The 19,847-nt window shown below is 35.6% G+C and overlaps 1 protein-coding gene across 12 annotated transcripts in view; it reads right to left on the bottom strand.

Annotated features, from left to right (window-relative positions):
- The window catches only part of MLIP (muscular LMNA interacting protein), a 256,877-nt gene that overhangs the window by 140,349 nt on the left and 96,681 nt on the right, over positions 1-19,847 (bottom strand). For 4 of the 12 annotated variants that reach the window (XM_021937382.2, XM_021937392.2, XM_021937391.1 and 1 more), the window contains 2 exons: positions 7,790-7,945; positions 4,822-5,214 (listed from right to left, as the gene is read on the bottom strand). In XM_021937382.2, coding sequence (XP_021793074.1) covers positions 4,822-5,214; positions 7,790-7,945 — 549 coding nt within the window. Of the gene's footprint in view, positions 1-4,821; positions 5,215-7,789; positions 7,946-17,076; positions 19,115-19,847 lie in introns of those variants that run through there. The other 8 variants (XM_021937384.2, XM_021937385.2, XM_021937389.2 and 5 more) reach the window with 6 other exon arrangements.

Genomic DNA, 19,847 nt, shown 5'->3' with positions numbered 1-19,847 from the left:
GCTAGTCCTCCAGCAGTTGGCTGAATCCAACATGAACGTTTAACCTCCCAGCTTCTTTCAAGGTTTTCAACCCCTAAATCTCTGGGGTCAGAAGCTATAGATTATTTGCTTCAGTAAGAGGAACAGCGCTAACTCTAAGGCAGGAGTCCTAGGTGCTCTTCCATACTCTATTATCATTTTCTTTCAGCTTTGAATGCTCACTAAGAGGGTTTATGTAATATCTATTCTCTATTTAATAAACACAAGATCATGTGAAAAGGAGGATCATTTATTCATTTATTCATTCATTCATCAGACACTTTTTAAGCACCCACAGTATTCCAGTCATTGTATTAGGTGATGGGAAGCAGAAGTGAGAAAAATATTTTTTGTCAAGTTCAAGGGGTTCAGGAATCTAGTGGGGTAAGAGAGACACATGAAGGCTATTATAGTACAGTATACTGGTATGAATAGGGTATTTCATTATAAAGTTGAGACCTGGGGGTATATGGAGGGTTTCTATGTCTAATGCCCCATCCAAATAACTTACTGTAATCCGTTTTCTATGAATCCATGAAATCTAATTATTTAATAAACACATGTGCTAATGTCCAAATTCCTCAGAATTTCATGTCAGGACCTCCATTATTTAGCCCCAGTCAGTTCTTTTAGTCTTATTTTTATGTTCCATGCTCCTCTCCCCAGTTCTTACTTCTGAGCTACATTTGAAAAAGGTGTGAAACTCTCCTTCTCCATGTTCGTTACTTTGTGCCCCAAAAAAACATGCTGCCATCTCAAACTTCTTAGATACAGTAACCCATTTATTGAGAGCCTACCACTGGCCAGGAACTATTCTAGGCACTTTGCATGGATTATCTCATTTAATCTTCACAAGTCAGGTTGATATATTATCAACTCATTTTACAAATGAGAAAACTGAGGTTTATGATTTCAAGTGACTCACCCAGAGGAACATAGCCAGTAAATTGCCCATCTCATTTTGGTTTTCCCACATCACCACTCCAATGCATGACCTCTCTTTCCTTACCTCCCATCCATTTCTCAACCCGATTTCTGTCCCCATAATCTCATTCACACTGTTCCCACCAAGGTCACCAAATGACCTCCTAATTTCAAGATTTAATGAACTCAGGGGTCCTACTTTATTTTACCTTGTTTTATATTCCATTATAGACTCCTCTTTTTGGAAAGTCCCATTAGCTCCCACTGCATAAAACCACTCTCTCAGACTTCTTTGGTTCACCTCTTAGATAGAAAAAGACACCTAGGTTTCTCATTGGCTCCCTTTTTTCATGGCTGCTTTTATACTTTCCTGTCTCCTGGCTTGAATCTTGTCTTCTTACTTTTACCTTCTTTCCCTGAGTAAATTCCCATCACTTTAACTTATGTGGCAAATATCTCCAGTCTTCCTTCTCTCTCCTGTGTCTAGGATTCATACTTTCACCTTCTTTCTAGATATCATCACACAGTGCCACCAAGGCATCTCAGACTCCACATCAGATGTCTAATCTCTTCCCATCCCCTCCCAAGACCTGTTATGCATTCTTCAACTAATGATGCCAACATTCATCCAATTTCCTAGGTAATAAACTTCATTCATGCTTAATTTTTCCCATATATTGTCAATGAACAAGTTCAGCTAATTCTACCTCATAAGGCTCTCTGTTTATTCCGACACTCACTATCTTAGCTCTAAACTTTATGATACATCTTTCAGATGAATCACTGTGTTTTATGTGTATTCACCTCTCCTTTAACTCTAATATTACCCCTAGAAAATTCTTAGACTTTTACATGAACATTAAAGTCCCTTTTTATCTGAATTTTATTTAAGAGGATTTTGATTCAACAGCTTATTTTATATAACGTGTTTACTTTTGACATGCTTTAAAATTATTGAGTGATTTTTTTAACAAAAGATACTTTTACTTAAACATGCCACTTCAAAGGAAGCACTTGGGGAGTTTATCATTCAACCCAATATTTATATTGACTATGTCCAAGATAATATGCTAACCACTGTAGGGGACAAAATGTTGAATAAAACTGAATTTAACATGGGCTTTACCTGTAAAAACTCTACAAGCTGTTAGAGGGTATAAGACATGTATCTAAATAGCTATAGTACAGCCTATGATAATTGTAAAATAGGTACAAAAAAAAAAAAAACTATCAGAATTACGTTGGGAGAGAGTTTGCTTTCACCGAGAGAACCAAAACAGCTTCATGAAGGTGTTGATATCTGAGCAAGGACTTCACAGGTGAAAAGATATGTGATCTTTTGAATATTTCATGTTTTTTCACTCACCTTATTGAACTCCCTTTATGTGTAAGGCACTGCATTAAGTGCTAGAGATACAGAAGTTAACAAGAGACCAGAACTTGACTTCAAGTAGTTTTCAGTCAGTGAGGAAAAAAGATAGAAGTAAATTATTACAACAGAATGAAAAGAAATTATAATGGAGAGTTTTCCCCCACTAAAAGCTACAACATAATAAAGAAAATCACAAAGATGAACAAGAACTAACTCCTTTCCAAAGGGAACATCTTTAAGAAGGGATGCTACTGGAACTGAGCTTAAATTATCAAGTAGCCTGGGTCAAAATGGAGAAGAGCTAGGGAAAGAAGGAAACGTTTGACCAGAGGAATCAAGGGCTCAGAGATGGGAAGGCATGAAGTATGTACTTTGGTGATTGTTCAGGAGAGCTGAAGAAGAGAGCTAAAAGATGTAGATAGAAAAAGACACCTAGGCTAGGTTGTAGAAAGGTTAAAGGTCAGACTAAGAAGTGAAGACGTTTCTTAGGAATAGCTTCTCAATGACTAAACAATAGATCTAACTTATAGACAGTTCTATATATGGATTCATTTTCACCAGGCAGACTAGAAATTTACTTACTTGACTGTATTTCTGATTGAAAACTTGATATTGTTGGCATCAAGCAGCCCAATCGTGTAATCTTTTTTTTAGATTTTGTACATTACAGTTCACTATATTAAACTTCCAGACTGCTCTCTTTGGGGCTCTGGTCATTTCTCCTTAGTTTACACTTGTGGCAATAGTCATCTTATTTTTATTTCATGATGACCTACTGTTTACTCAAACGGATTATTATAGGAAATGGAAACAAGAACAATGGTAATTGTTCAAATAATTGGTCATTGGTCAAACACTTTAGGATATAGTATTCCATTACTGGTAATCATAATCTTCAGCCACAATTAATATGAGGTTGAGCTCTGCTTTTTTATTTGGAGCTCTAATAACATGAACTATAACCTGCTCCTAAATAACCTTTTAAGGAAAAAATTTTGAAGGACATATTCAGTCTCTAGATTCACTTCTATATATTTGGACACACAAAAATAAAAATAAGTGGCCAATTCAGAGGAAAAAACTATCAGTTGGAGAAAACAGCAAATCAAAGACCCAACAATTGCTTTGTTAATTTTTTTATTAATACATTTTCTTTTCAAAGAAGTCACCTAAAGCTATCCTCCCCTAACAATGGAAATTTCCACATTTCTACATCTCCAACTACTTCATTAGCTTTTCTGAGGCAAGCAAGAAATATTTAAACCTATCACAGCATATTGAGAATACCTTTAATTATATGATTACATTTTGTTCCAATACCTAGCTGAGAAAAAACTTCAAGAAGAAATAAATGTTTTAGTCCAGTAAAAATGTGAGTACTCCAGTGTGTGTCTTTTATTACCAGAAGACAATATAAGAAACTAGATGCTTGAAAATAATAAAAATGCAGCATCAGAAACTCAGTGAAGCCTACAGAAATAAAGATGGTGTGGCACCAAAACTCCAATGCCTATTCTACCATTTTGCGTTGGTCCTGTCCTAGTAATGCAAAAAGACCAACATGCCAGTAAAAATGTCCTTTAAACTACTTTGGGTTGACTGCAAATGCCTGATCTATTAGATCCTAAAGAGGATATCTGGGTACCAATTCATGGTCATTGTCAAGAAGTTAGAGCTCTGCATTCACTACCTACTCTCAAAGCCAGCATCTGCATTCCTAACATTCTAACTACACCTCGTAAGTCACCTTACATTTTCATTATGGCAAATAGCCAGTCAATGGCAAATTATTCTATTTTTTATCTTCAAAATGCCTCCTTGTCCACATCCTTTCTTTCCTGCCATCACAGATGTGGGTCTTCACCTATTGTACCAGACTCTGTCTACCTTAAAAGAACCATTCAATCTTGCCACTAAGTTTTGGGGTGGTATATTTTCCCCCTCTCACTGAGGTCAGCCCCACCCTGGGGGCTTCCAGGACCACAAAAGATGTTTTCCTTAGGATACACAGGGGAAAATTATTTTTCTTACTCTTATTTCCTAGTTTATCCTTTTATTAGTCTTTCACCAATTTAAAATCAATGAATCTACCTCTACTGTCCAATTGTTATCTTTTCACTAGATCTTTCTTATGTCTGAAATATGCTTCTTGATGGACCCAGCTCACCAAGCACACTCTCTTGACTAAAGAAACTCCTCGTATCAACCTTCTCCAAGAATTATTTAAAAGAAAGAGGTAGTATTCTCCCAAATTTACTCCAGCTAAATGTTTTACATTTTCTCTTCAGCCAATTCACAGCATAATTGCTTAATCCTTTTTATCTTATAGATTTATTATCTATGTTTATACTATGATGATTTATTACCTGAGATAATGATTTTTTAAATATATCTTTCTTTGAAAGTTTTGTCTGCCTTAAACAGGATGGCCTTTGCAGACCGCCCAAGACAAAGGGTGCATAAACACTTATTTTTTTCCTTATGGACAGCAGGAAGACAAAACCTACCTGCCCGTGCTTTTGCTGAGGGGCGATCCCATGAAGCATTTCAGAATGTGATGAGGCCTTGAGATCAGTCCCCTGTGTTTTGGGACGCACTACATCAGAGACCAGACTGGAAGAGATTGCTAGAGACTTGGGCCGGACGGCTGCGGTACCAATTCCCCCTGGGGGGCCTTGTTCAACTTTTCTGCTTGTAGCCTCATCTTCCCCTTCAGAGTCCACAATAAGGACATATTCAGCTTTGAAGAGGTCACTTTGCTGCATTCCTTGAAGTTTGTTTGCTTCAAATTCCCTTTCTTGTAAAATCGTTCCACTGACCTCTGAAGGACAAGTCAATGTCGCTTTGTCTCTCTCTTGTTGGCTCCCAGCATTCAAGGTCAAGTAGTCTTTGGATTTAGACTGTAATAGATGTAGAGATATAAAAGCATTGACATTACTTTAATAAATGCTTCTTTTTTGGTACATACACTGAGAAGTTTAACCACCTTATATTTTCAAAAATATATTAAGTTAGGTTGACATAAGAAAGAGATTGGGTTGAAGTTAGTGGTTTATTTTTACTAGCCCACAAGCCTACCTGATTTTCCTGGTCTAAGCCCAAAAATTTTGGGATAGTAATCAACATCAACAAGCAAACCTAACTGTTTTCAAGTAAGTCATGATACAACATTTTAAAGAGAGAGAGGGAGAAAGCAATGTTTTCCATGAAGACATTTGCGAAAAAAATGGGGATTGGGAAAGGGTTTAGTTAATGGTGAAGCAACCTGTATATCCTTTAAAAGCCAAGGGAGGAAGGAAATCCCCATTGAAAGGTTTTAAAATAATACAAAATCTCTCTAAAAATCTGAAAGGAAAAATAAAATTGGAACAAAATGCATAGTGAGACAAAACAATCTAAGTTAATTAGGGAGAACTCATAAATAGAACACCAAAAAAGAAGACAGATATTTTTAGGACAAAGTGTTTTTCACTGTTTTATTTTGGATTTCTAATTCTCAGTCTTTTCCCATCCAATTTTCTGTGAATACATATGTTTACAAGACCAGGATCAAGATAGCTTTATCAAGCTACTAAACTTCTTTTTCTAAAACTATGACAGCCATGTATACTAAGATTGTGTTTAAAAGACCCAATGTCAATTTTCCTATTTTTGTAATTACACTATGGTTACTATTATTCTTTTCTCTGCAGCTTTTGTGTAAGGCTAAAGTTATTTCAAAATAGAAAGTTAAGCCACTAAATGAAAATAAACTAACAATCTCAACTCTGGTGGTCAATTTAATGTGTCCTATGTGTGCATGTGTTGTATGTATGAAGACAGAAGTCGAATCACTGATTAAATATAACTAAAAAGTTGATTTTATACACCCATCCCACTTTATTCAGCTGACAATGATGATATAGTCAGGATAAAACACAAATTGCTTCTGATTAAAATTTCTCTGCCCATCTTTCCCTATTTACTCTGATTTTTTTTCATTGTATTTATCACTATATGGAATTTTATTACACACTTTTCATTTTTTTCATTGCCTGCCTTCCCAATAACAACTAAGCTATATGAATTGTCTTTATTCAGTTGGAATCCAATCACCAAGAGAACAACATATGTTCAGTAAACAGTTGCTAAGAATATAAATGAATGAGGAATTACACTATTTTAATGTTGAACTGTCTAAAAGACAGGGTGAAAAAATCTTTAATCTTTTAAAGATGCAGTTGTATATATATCATTGCAATCAGCAGATAAATATTATCATCTTAGGAAGCTCTGGAAACTTGCAACCAAGGTTGGTTTATGTAGCTACAGTTTCACACCACTCATAGGGCCTAATTACAAAGGATCTCATTAATATTATGTAAATGAGTGCTGTAGGAAAGAAACTATCTAGAAGTGCCATATATAGTATTCATGGCCCCATTAGTCTTTGAAAGAAGATGGCAGCATTGCAAACGCCAGGATCATGGAAATATTACTACTTTCTAGATAAGATGTTTCCTTGCAGACAAGGTGAATCTGATTATTTTGTCCCTTTCTAATTGTATCAAGAATAACACAAAGTTGCCCCATCTCATTTTATTTATAAGTAAGCAATGTTAAAACACATTTTAAAGAGAAAAACATTTTTACTCAAAATTTTATTATTCTAACACAAGTTATTTTCAAGTTTTTTAAATTTGTTTAGTTTCACTTCCAGTCCTGGTTTCATTTTAGATAGGTACCGTCAAGATATGAACACAATATTATATCACCTAATATTGTAACATTAACATTTTCCATGGAATTATCTAATTACCATCAGCATAACTTTGTCAAAGTGATATATTATTGTATTCTTAATTTTTCTGATTGTTAGATATTAGGCTTTTTAAATTTTTCTCTAATTATTTTCCTACATAACATTTTTCTTCTTTTGTAATATTTCCTTGGGATACTTTTCAAAGAGTTAGATTATTGAAAGGTTATGAACAGTTTTATAACAGTAGATAAAGGATTTCCACCAAAATTGTATAAATTTACAAAACCAGCAGGAAAATGTAAGCATGCCACTATTTCCACAACTCTTCCAACATCAGGTATTACATTTTTTAGTGTTTCCAATTTGTTACCAGTAAATAATAACATCTCACTGTTTTGTCTTATATTTTCTTTTGAGATAAATTTAAACATTTTTAAATTTTGTTTTTATTTTCTTAAGAAACATTTGAAAGAAGGTGCCAGTAGGCAGAATTTGTCATGTTAATAGCAAACAATAGAATGTCAAACTGAAAAAAATTGAAGATAACGCATTAGAGAGAACATGCAATTTGATAACATTTATGCTTCTGTTGCATTATTATATATTTTTTAGTCAAACTTAGAGTCACAGTCACCTTAATTTAAGCACAGGAAATATATACAAATTTCCAAGTCATCATTATTGAAAATTTAATATAATTGTTTGAAATAAAAAAAGAATAAAAATAATCCTACCCTATTTACAGTTTCTGGACTCTTATCACTTGATTCTTCTGGAATTTTAACAAGGAATTTAGAGGTGTCAGTCAACTGAGTATGGGTTGGTAGTCTTCTGACAGTGGGGACAAATGTGAAGATCAGAGGTTTGGCTTCAGAACCACCAGCAGAGACCTATGAGACATGCAGTTAATTAGACTTTCGGCCTTCTCAAAGGTTTATCTTGACTTTATTCTCCATATTACATGATATTTATCTCATTTATTTTGATGAATTGCCTATTGTTCTGTGATCATGTATGTGGCTGTCAAAGTAAACACCTATAAAAATAGTCATAATGAATCAGAACATTTTTTATGATACTATTTACCGGAGAAAACAATACCACCCCGGGAAGATCCTGTTGTAGGGGATGGCATAAAACAGCAGGTTGGCAAGCTGATCAGCTGCAATCTCACAGAGCATCTCTGTCTCAGTAGGGTCAACACAAACTCATCATCTGTTCTGTTTCAAAACTGGCTTTCATCCATTTCACCCTGGGTTAGCACATTCAATTTATTAACTCGTAATCAATAAGCATGCAAGAAAATTCCCACATTTATCATTAAGAAAAACGCCAAAATACAAATTTAAAGTAGAAAGTAGGCCTATCAGAATACCAATGCTACTCTTAAAGATATACCTTCTCCTTCATTTATTCTTAACTTATTCAAAAATAACTGTATGAAGCATTTGCTGTGTGACAGATACTCAGGAGGTAGGAAAACAACGGTGAACAGGAAACAGTAGACTACTCACAAGCAGAAAAAAGACATGCACCGACTACTAAGGGAACAGTGATGCAGGGTGTCTACCCAACCCAGGAAGCTTCATAATAGGCAGCACCTGAAATTTAAGTTCAGGTGAAGAGGAGGCTAGGGAGATTCCAAGCTGAGAAAAGGAGATGAGTGGAAGCATGGAAAGCAGCAGCAGCAGCGGAGAGTGTATCAAGCTTGGATTTTGTTCCGTTGAAATTGTTGATTGAAAAATGACATAGTCATATTAGAATTGTAGATAGATAAAATCTAGTTTTAAAAGTCACAAGTCGGTCGGGCGCGGGAGCTCACGCCTGTAATTCCAGCACTTTGGGAGGCCCAGGCGGGCAGATCACCTGAGATCAGGAGTTTGAAACCAGCCTGCCTAACATGGTGAAATCCCGTTTCTATTAAAAATACAAAAAAATTAGCCGGGCGAGGTGGCGGGCGCCTGTAGTCCCAGCTACTCAGGAGGCTGAGGCAGGAGAATGGCGTCAACTCGGCAGGCGGAGCTTGCAGTGAGCCGAGATTGCGCCACTACACTCCAGCCTGGGCGACAGAGCGAGACTCCGTCTCAAAAAAAAAAGTCACAAACCTAGACTCAAGAATAAAAAGCCAAAAGCGTAAGTTGAGGACTAAATGGAAAGGGAGAAAGAGAAGATAGTACTGTAGATTTCTCTTTTAAGAAGTTTACATGAGAAGTAAAAAGAGAGGTTGAGAGTAATTAAAGAGCAAATTAGAGTCAACAGGGTGCTTTTGTTTGTCTTATAATAAACTTGAACATATCTATATACTAGGGGATGGGTGAGAGTAGAGAAGGAAAGAGGAGCAAAACCCTGAAGAAAGAAGGTGAAATAAGTTACAGCAACAACAAGAGGAACATGGTCTCCTTTGAGACTGGAGAAAATAGACTAATATGTAGAAGAGCTCACAAACGTGGTAAAGTGGTGGAAATGGAAAGAGTGGGAAGGTGATAAGAACCACTTTTGTTGTAGAGAAAATTGTATGTATTTCTCATGTACAACATGATGTTTTGAAATATATATACTTTCGGAATAGTTAAATCTAGTTCATTAACTAATACAGTTCCTCACGTAATTATCATTTTTGTGGTGAGAACACTTAACATCTATTATCTTTGCATTTTTCAAGAATACAATATATTGTCATTAACTATAGTCACCACGCTGTACAATAGATCTTGTGAACTTATTTCTTCTATCTAACTGTAATTATATATATTTTGACCAACATCTCCTCAAGCCCCCTGCCTCTTACTGACCACAGCCTCTGGCAACCACTATTTTACTCGTTACTTCTATTAAATCAGCTTTTTAAAATTCTACATATGAGTGAGATCATGCAGTATTTGTCTTTCTACAACTACAACTGGCTTATTCTACTTAACATAACATCCTCCATGTTCATCTGTGTTGTTGAAAATGACAGAATTCCATTCTTTTTATAGCTGAATAGTATTCCATTGTGTATATGTACTACATTTTCTCTATCCATTCATCCATTGATAGAAACCTAGTTTAACTCCATATCTTAGTTACTGTAGAGACTGCTGTAATAACCTAAGAATGCAGATATCTCTTCCATATACTTATTTTATTTCCTTTGGCTATGTGCCCAGTAATGGGATTGCTAGATCATATGGTAGTTGTATTTTTAATATTTTGAGGAACCTCCATAACATTTTCACAATGAATGTACCAATGAACACTCTCACCAACTGTGTGTAAGTGTTCCCTTTTCTTACATTCTCACCAACACTTACACTTTGTTTTTCTGATAATAGCCATTCTAATAAGAGGGAGGTAATATCTTACTGTTTTGATTGGCATTTCCCTGATGATTAGTAACAATGATGAGTAACAATTAGTAACAACGATGATTAGTAACAATCTTTTTCGTTATGAGCATCATTTTCATTCATACCTATTGGCCATATACCTGTTGGCCATTTGCATGTCTTCTTTTGAGATATGTCTATTCAGATGTATTGCCCGTTTTTTAATTGGATTGTTTTCTTGCTATTGAGTTGTTTGAGGTTTTGTTTGTATTTTTTGGTTACTAACCCTTTATTAGATGTATAATTCACAAATACTTTCTCCCATTCTGTAGGTTGTCTCCTCACTCTGTTGATTGTTTCCCTTGCTGTGCAGAAGCTTTTTAATTTGCTAAAATCCTATTTGTCTACTTTTACCTATACTTTTGAAGTCATATCCAAAAAATTATTGACCAGACCAATGTCATAGAACTTTCCCGCTATGTTTTCTTCTAGCAGTTTCATAGTTTCTGGTCTTACATTTAAGTCTTTAAAAGGTTTTGCATATGGTTAATGACAGAGGTCCAGTTTCATTCTTCTGCATGTGGATATCCATTTTCCCAATACCACTTATTGAAGAGACTGACTTTTCCCCATTGTGTGTTCTTGGCACCTTTATCAAACATCAGCTGGCTGTAAGTGTGTGGATTTATTTCTGGACTCTCAGCTGGAATGCTCAGTTCCATTGGTCCATGTGTTGATTTTTTATGCCAGCATCATGTTATTTTGGTTACTATACCTTTGTAGTAGTATACTGTGAATTCAGGCAGTGTGATCCCTTCAGTTTTGTTCTTTTTGCTCAAATTGCTTTGGTTATTCAGGCTCTTGTGTAGTTTCATAAAAATTTTATGATGTTTTAATTCTGTGAAGAATGTCATTGGTATTTTGATAGGAGTTGCATTGAATCTGTAGATTACTTTGGGTGTTAGAGCCATTTTAACAACATTTAACATTTAACAACATAAAAGCATCCTTGTCTTTTTCCAAATCTTACAGTAAAACCTTTCAGCTTTTCCCCATTCAATATGTTAGTTACGGATTTGTCATATAGGTCCTTTATCATGTTGAGGTACATTCTGTCTATACCTAATGTGTTGAGAGTTTTTATCATGAAGGAATATGAAATTTTGTCAAATGTTTTTTCTGCATCTATTGAAATAATCATACATTTTATGTTTTTAATTCAGGTAATGCGATGTATCAGATTTATGGATTTGCATATTTTGTTGAACCATCCTTGCCTCCCTGAGATAAAACCCACTTGATCTTGTTAAATAATCTTTTTAATGTGCTCTCAAATTCAGTTTACTAGCACTTTGTTGAAATTTTTGCATACATGTTCATCAGGGATATTGGCCTGTAATTTTCTTTTCTTGTTGCATTATTGTCTGGTTTTGGCATTAGGGTAATGCTAGTCTCATACAATGAAGTTGGAAGTATTCCCTCCTCCTTAATATTTTTGGAATAGTTAGAGGAGAACTGGTCTTAGTTCTTCTTTAAATATTTGGTAGGATTCAGCAGTGAAGCCATCAGGTCTGGGCCTTTCTTCGATGGGAGATATTTTATTGCTGATTCAACTTTCTTACTCATGATTGTTCTTTTCAGATTTTCTATTCTTCATAATTCATTCTCGGTAGGTATGTGTCCAAGAGTTTATCCATTTCTGGCAGCTTATTCAATTTGTTGGTATGTAATTATTTACAGTAGTGTTTTATGATCCTTTGTATTTCTGTGGTATAAATTATAATGTCTCTCTTTTATTCTCTGATTCTATTTATTTGTCTAGCTAAAGATTTGTCAAATTTATCTTTCAAAAAAACCAATTCTTTGCTTTATTGAGCAATCACTTTTGATATAATTAATTTTCATGATAAAATCAGTCCCTTCTAATCAGAGTAACACTGCCTTGCCACCTCCATTCCTATGTCAGAAGAAATATAACATGTCCTGGCAAGTCCCTCACTCCCTCTCCCTTCAAGCCCTGCCACCTTTCTATGCCTTGAACCGCTCAGACCTTATGCGCTTATGAGCATGCCTTTTAACCCAGTTCGTGTCAGTGCCCATGAGAAACCCTGGGCTCTGTGTCTTCCCTCAATTCCTGTATACTATGCACATTCCTAGTTTTGTTCCCATCTTGCACCCTGCTCCAACTCTCGAAACCTTTTCACTGTATATCTTCTGGAATTCAGTGAGCAATTTAAAACAGTCTTACATATCTGTATCTTATTTTCAAAATACTCCCTTCACTTTCTAGTTACAACTAAATCATGGTTCTTTCTGAATGACTCTATTTCAATGATAAATGTTTTCTCTCACACTCCTGCACCACTGGGCCTGGAAGTAAAAGAGGTGTCCTCCTTGCTTATCTTCACTGCTTTCAGACTATTCTTCTCTCTTGCCTAAAAACTTCCAGCTTTGAATCTCATGTCATCAGTCTATACCCTTCACAATCTCTTTTAGTTGCAGTTATCTTCCCATACCCATATTAAATGCTTCTTTCCTTAAAGATTCAGTTTCTGGTTCAATGTGACTCTTCTTAACCCAATGCTTTGTATAATACCCAGTATTATATCCCAATGGATAATTTTTATAATATTGTATTTCCTTGACCTCTACTCTTCCTTGCCTCTCATATCCCTAGCCTAGCCAAAGAGCTGCAAACCTTCCATAATTTGTTTCTTCATTCTCTGACCATCACTTTCTATTTCTCCATACCATCCCCTTAGTCCAACTCTAACGTTTTCTAACTCTACCATGATTTAAATCTACTGATTCTTCCCACATTATTTTCCCACATTTGTCTTCTTAACCAGCTTCAAAAACCAAGCTGACCACAGTTACTCTTTTGGATACCCCTCAAATCCCTTGTCCTCCTTTATATTATCATCCTGTTTGAGTACATTATAGCCCTCACTAAATCTAACCCCCTACCTACTCTATTTCTGCAACAGGAAGGTAAACATGCCTGGGGGAAACCACACAACCACATTGACTGGTCTCACTTCATATATACGACTCTGAGCCTCAAGAAGGCTTTTTAATGCTGCCCAACAATCATACTATACTTTCATAGCCCATTCACTCTCCCACTGGCCTAGAAAACTCTTTCACACTTTTCCCCCTTTCTTCAAACTTCTAACATCTCTCCAGCATTCTCTCTTGGAGCTAATGACTTTGTTTCCTATTTCATTAAGATAATGGAAGCAATCAGAAAAGTATTTTCAAGACCCCCAACACCACATGTATTCACTCATCTGCATCTCTGCCCTTTTTTTGGCCTTCAGTCCTACTACTATGCTCCTAGTAAAACCAACCCTCACTTTAATACTTTGTCTTCTACTTATTTTCATTTATTGAATGAGGTTTTATTAAATGCCTACTAAATGCTAGGCACTATTCCAGGGGTTGGTACCATAATAGTGAACAAAAATCCCTACCCTCATGGAGTTTATATTCTAGTGGAGGGAAACAGACAGTAGACAAATAAATACACAATATATGTAGTACAATCTTCATAAGTGCTATGAAGACTTGCTATAAGTCTATTGCAATAACCCATAGGAGAAAAACTGGTGAATTGAATGCAGTTTGCTTCAGTAATAGTGGTAAGAAGTGTTAAGATTCTGGCTATATTTTAAAGAAAAAACTTAAAATTTGTTGAAAAATTGGAGGTGGAATATGAGAGATACACAAAAATCAAGACAGGTGGAAAACTTTTGAACTGAATAACTGCAAGAAATGAGATATTATTCACTGAAATGGGGAAGACAATGGTTGAAGCTGGTTTGAGAATAAAGGTCAAATTTTGTGTGCCCAATATACATCCAAGTGGAAATGTGAGTATGTGAATCAAGTTTAGAGGAAATTCTGTGCTGGGGATAAAATTGCTAGGGTTGTTAACGCATAGATGATATTTAAAAGCAGGAGACTAGATGAGATCAATAAAGGTGTAAACACAAATAGAAAAATAAGAGGCTTAAGGCTGAACCCTACAGATGCCAACATTGAGTGATCCACCAGCTGAGGAAGAACTAGCCAAGGTGGCCTGGGAGTTTTAAGGAAGATTTTAAAAGGCTGAAACATCACTGACAGTAGTGGCAAAGAGGGTTGACCAGAAACAAAATTACTGACAGTCTATACTGAAGACTCAGTCCAAATATAAAACCAGGAACAGTGAGGCAATTTGCTTGACTGTTTGATAGTCTCTCAAGGAATGCTGAACTGCCTACTACAGGAACAGAGGAAGTGCATTATAGCATTGCTAGTTTATGTTTGGAGCTGGTTTTGGCAGGATGTGGCAAGTATAAGGAAATCAAGGGTACTGGTGAGAGCAGAGCAAATGATTGACCATGGAGTTCAGTTTGTATTGGTAAGGGGGAAGAACCCTCAAGCTGAAAGAACTAGAGGTCTCTGTGCTCAGGAAACAAAGTTAATACAATGATGACTGCTTGAGAGAATGGATGGGGTCATAATATGATATGAGAGTTTACTAACTTAATAATTAGAAGTATGATAATTCCAGATGATTCTAAATTCCAGGCTTTGGCATTAAGACTGAGTATATGAAAGGAAGGGCACTGAGCTTGTGAAGATCAAGGAACTGTGAGACAAGAATGTTCACAAGGTTTTAAAAACTTTTAATTTTCAATATTCTTTTCACCTTTAAAGATATGTGTCATTATTTCCTCATTGTAGCCATGTCAAAATTCCTGAGTGGCACCTTATCATCAAAAAGTAATAAATTACTACTTTATTTTGTAGGAAGGAACACTAGATCCCTCGTGAGATTTGAGGAGCCCACTTGTCTCATCAGCAGTATATAATACAACAGACTTTCTAGATGTATTATCTTCTAGGGCCATTTCATCACATGACGAATCTCATCAATATCATGATAGAAAGGAGAGTGGTTTTGGCAAGGAAATTGCTGAAGTAGTTCAAATAATCCGTCCCATAATTTCATTTGAGCAGGAAATAAAGATAATCCTTTAGGAGTAAAGAGATGAAATTGCATCCTTGTCCCCAGGTTCTATAACTAGGCCTTCCCTTATCTTGCCATGTCATGACTATAGGTCTATCTTAGATTCCATCCAAATAAAATTTAAATAATAATATATGAAAGGTTTTATTATAAGCACCCTACAGTTACAAAAATGTGTATAATCATCCTAAGCAGTAAGTAGATTTACCCTCTAAAGCATATATAATGACGAAAATTTACTTCTTCAAACACCTTGCACAATTTGTATAATTCAATGCTACTTAAGTATCTAAGATACAAATACAGCTCCACAACTGGTATGTCACACACTATGGACTTTTTAAAAGTTGACAACTATAACTTCAGTGAATAAAGTAGAAATGAGGTATGAATGAAAACTGATGCTTCAATGAATAAGGTATGCTTTTACAAAAATACTGTCTAAAAACTTTCTAAACATAACCACATGCTGACAATAAAGGCAACCAAAAAGAAGAAAACCTATTTCTTTCTAATTTATTGTTACATTTTCCTAAAAAAATAAAAATCCATATCCTACAAAAAATTTCCTCATCAGTATAGGGAAACAATTATTTTTTTATTTTAGTTGAACCAATATGTGATGTTATTCCAGAAAACACAGAAACTGGAAATCTATTAAGACTAAAGACTTATTCATCTTCCTGGGTTACTGTTGGAGAATAACAAGATGAGAGATAAATTCCTGTCTACATACATATCTTCAGAAGAATAATCACAAAAAGGGCAATCATTTGGTATTCACTTTTAAGCTAACAGTACAATGTTAGCTCTTTTCACTGCCTTTACCTAGCATCCTTAACTTAGCAAGGATCTAATACTCATTTGCAAGGAATTTCATTTGGAAAAGAATTTGAAATTACACTAACTATGCAACGCAACATTCAGATAAAGAGCCACACGTTAGCCAGTAGACTATTTAATCCCTTGTTTAGGAGAGAACAAAATAATATTTGCTGTTTACTGCATACTGTGGCTAAGTTCCAGTGTAGCCTAAGAATGAATTGCTATGGTGATGAAAAATCATTTTCCACACAAAGCAGCAACAGATGCATGTTAACAGCATTGCACTTGTTAATTGCCAATTAACACTTTCAGTTGTCAATGTTATTTAAATATCCTTGTTTCTATCCTTGGGAAACTATTTTAATCATAGAAATATGAGATAAAAGGATTAAAATCTGTTTCTAAATACGCTTTGAAATGCTCAAAATCTCTAAGAACGTCATCTTCTCACCGGATAGCCTAATAATTTGAGAAACTGTTTTCCCCCATGCCACACAGGCTAACAGCTAGCTCCTTTGCTCAGTTTTGCGCTGTAATGCCTTCCTTTCTTATATTTCCCTAAAACTTATCTTCCTTCAGATGTTGACACCCACACTCACAGATGGCCTCTAGCCTCCTGTTAAGGCATTACAGGGTATCTTAGCATTATCACCATGCCAAGGACAATCCTGAGCATTTTCTTTGCCCAATGAGCAGTTTTTTCTTTATCAGCTCGCCCTTTTCTCTAAGTGAAGATAGCATTTCATTTCAATATACAGACAAATTTATCTACACCGGGCAGCTCTCCCTCACATCCGTGCAGCAAATACCACCAGCACCGTACACTGCTTTTAAAAGTTACTGAAAGCATTAAGCAAAGACTTCCTTTTACCTGGGGTGTGGTCTGAATGCTCCCTGATAAGATGCACGAGTTCATTTGGAAGTAATTGTTCCCGCAGTCACTCAGAAGCCCCTGTTCTGAAAGCATTGATTCATCACATAAGGGAGCGAGCAAACCAGTGACTGAGGTGGGAAGCGAGCCTCATACTAACACAACACACACACACTCACGCAGAAAGAAGAAATTCTAAAAAGAGGTAAAGCAGAATCATTCCTAAATTGAGGAATTGTGCCAGCTCCAAAGAGTAGATTTCTGTTTTGACCATTTTTAGATTTGGAACATCACGAGAGGTCATACTAACTGCTGAAATGGAATCCGTAGAAGTGAAAAAAAGAAAAAAGAAAAAAAGCCACTGATATGTGTTTGCCCTCTTTTCCTTTCATGCATGTATTCCAATTACATATTCTGTGAAAGGAAGAGAAAAGCCAGATTGTGTAGCAATGAGAAGCTGATTGAAGGGCCCTAGCATCTGCCAATCTCAATAATCAGTTGGTCACACTCATAGAGAACGTTTAGAGGTATAAATACATGCAAACACTGTGTTCAAATAAAGAACTAGAAAACACACAGTTATTTCAAAATATCAGTAACTTTATCCTTAGTATATAAATTGTAAGCAACAATACAGGAGCATCTGTAGTGTCTGAAGTTACGCTATTAACAAAATCACCCCTAAAATAAAGCTTGGAATCAAATCCTTGTCAAAACAAAATTTCATTCCAAGCTTCCTGGAAGACAGTGAGAATCCTGACTGCAGACAAACCTTAAAACTTCATATGTGAAATTGATTGGAGTCTTTAGCTTTCAGTATTTCTATTTTCTACGTATTGATTTTTCTCCAAATCTGTGATATCTACATTTGTGCTTTGGCAGTGAAAAATGTTGTATTCAAAGGACTAGATATAGATCAAAGGCTATGGGAAGGAATTATTATTTTAGAAACCTAGACTACGCCTCTTCACATCTTCGATGTTATCAAAAGCCTAAGATTATGGAAACATAATGAGTAAAATAATTGCTACAAATGATTCTATTAGCACAGTGGGAGAAACTATTCCAAACAACATAGACCTAGAATATAGTCTAAATTTCTGAATATAAGTGCCGTGTTGTAAAAAAAACTATGTGCCTTCTTCTATTTTACACATATTTATGGATACTCAAAAGAGAATGTAATCCCCTCCTGCCCTCAAAAAGCTTATGGTTTGAGAATATAAAACAGGTAAACAAATAACAGAGATACAAAGTGAAAAAAGAAAACAAGAAAAAGCCCTATACTGCAGTTCTTCTTAAACTACTGCCCACAGAAATCCCGTGGGGAGTTTGTTAAAATGCACTTTCTAACTGTGGAGATCTGAGATGTGGCCTCAGATTCTACATTTCCAAGAAGCTCCCAGGAGATGCCCTGGGAGCCACACCCCAGATCTGCAGCTGGTGTGTTACACTTTGAGTAGCAAAGACAGAGGAATTTCAGAGAGCGATATTACAGCCACCTGGAGTGCAGTAATTCAAGATGGTGGCATTTGGGCTGCACTTAGAAGGATGGGGAAGGGGAGCCTATGAAGGTGGGATGGAATAGCACTTATTTCAAGCAGAGAGACAGGGCTGGATTGAAGGCACCTATCAGGACAGCAAGAGCAGAAAGTCATAAAGCATAGGACCCTGGAGTCAGATCATCCACTGGCTGTGGGCCCTCAGACAAGTTACTGAACTTCTTAAAACTCAGTCCTCTCACCTGTGAAATGTGGATGAGAATAGCTCTCATTTCATAGAGTTCTTGTGAGGATTACAGTTAAATTTAGCATGTAAGATTTCCACAGATTCTTAGCTCTGTGCCAGGCAGATTCTTAATACATGTTACTCCTGTGGGTATTGTTTTCTAGTGTGATAAATAACATAAACGAGAATAAAGGCAAGTAAGACAAATAAGGTAGGTTAAATCTAGGTCATCAAAGATCTTGAGTTAAGATGTTTTACCTTTATTCAGTGAAGAACAGAAATGGAAATATCCACATATATACATATATGAATATATATGTATGTAAATATATATGTATTTATTGATACTACCCTTTGGTGTTTTGATTTATATATATAAAGATATATATATAGGAAGACATAAAATTATATGGATATATAAATCAAAACACCAAAGGGTAGTATCAATAAATCTTAGAGACCATTCTTATCCCAAAGTTCTAGAGTGGTTCCCCAAGAAGAAGTGACAGTCCAGATTTTTGTCAGTGGTCAATCAGTTTATTACAAGTGGATTCAAACTGCTATGAAACTCTTCTCCTATGTCTCATTCTGCCCTTTCCTCTCTGATCTTTTCGTTCTCTCATTCCCTCCCAAAATCATAAAGCAATACTTATGCAAGTTGGCATAATCAAATTTAGAAGAGAAAATACTTCAGCCCCTGCTCTTCCCTGTTCAGATTCTTTCTTGAATCATTTTACAACATGAAAACCAATTAAATCAATGTATTGTTTTGACATTTTCCTCTGTGTCTTATTGGTAACTTTCCTCTAACCATTTTCTTTCCCTTGTTTTATTAACTAATAATTGCTGTTACAGACTATTTCTTATAATAATAGAAGTCATAATTTTTACTTAAAAACACATAAATGGTCATGCATTATAACAGCATGCTTCAGCCATCTGGATAGTAACCACATATAGCTTCAAAGAGTGCATATATTTTGGATAATTTCTATAGAAACCATTCTGTATTTAAATAGAAAGTGATGGCACCTGGTCAAAAA

The sequence above is a fragment of the Papio anubis genome, chromosome 6 (genome assembly GCF_008728515.1).
Source record: "Papio anubis isolate 15944 chromosome 6, Panubis1.0, whole genome shotgun sequence".
Taxonomy (NCBI): Eukaryota; Metazoa; Chordata; class Mammalia; order Primates; family Cercopithecidae; genus Papio; species Papio anubis.
This window is presented reverse-complemented; position numbering and strand designations above follow the sequence as displayed.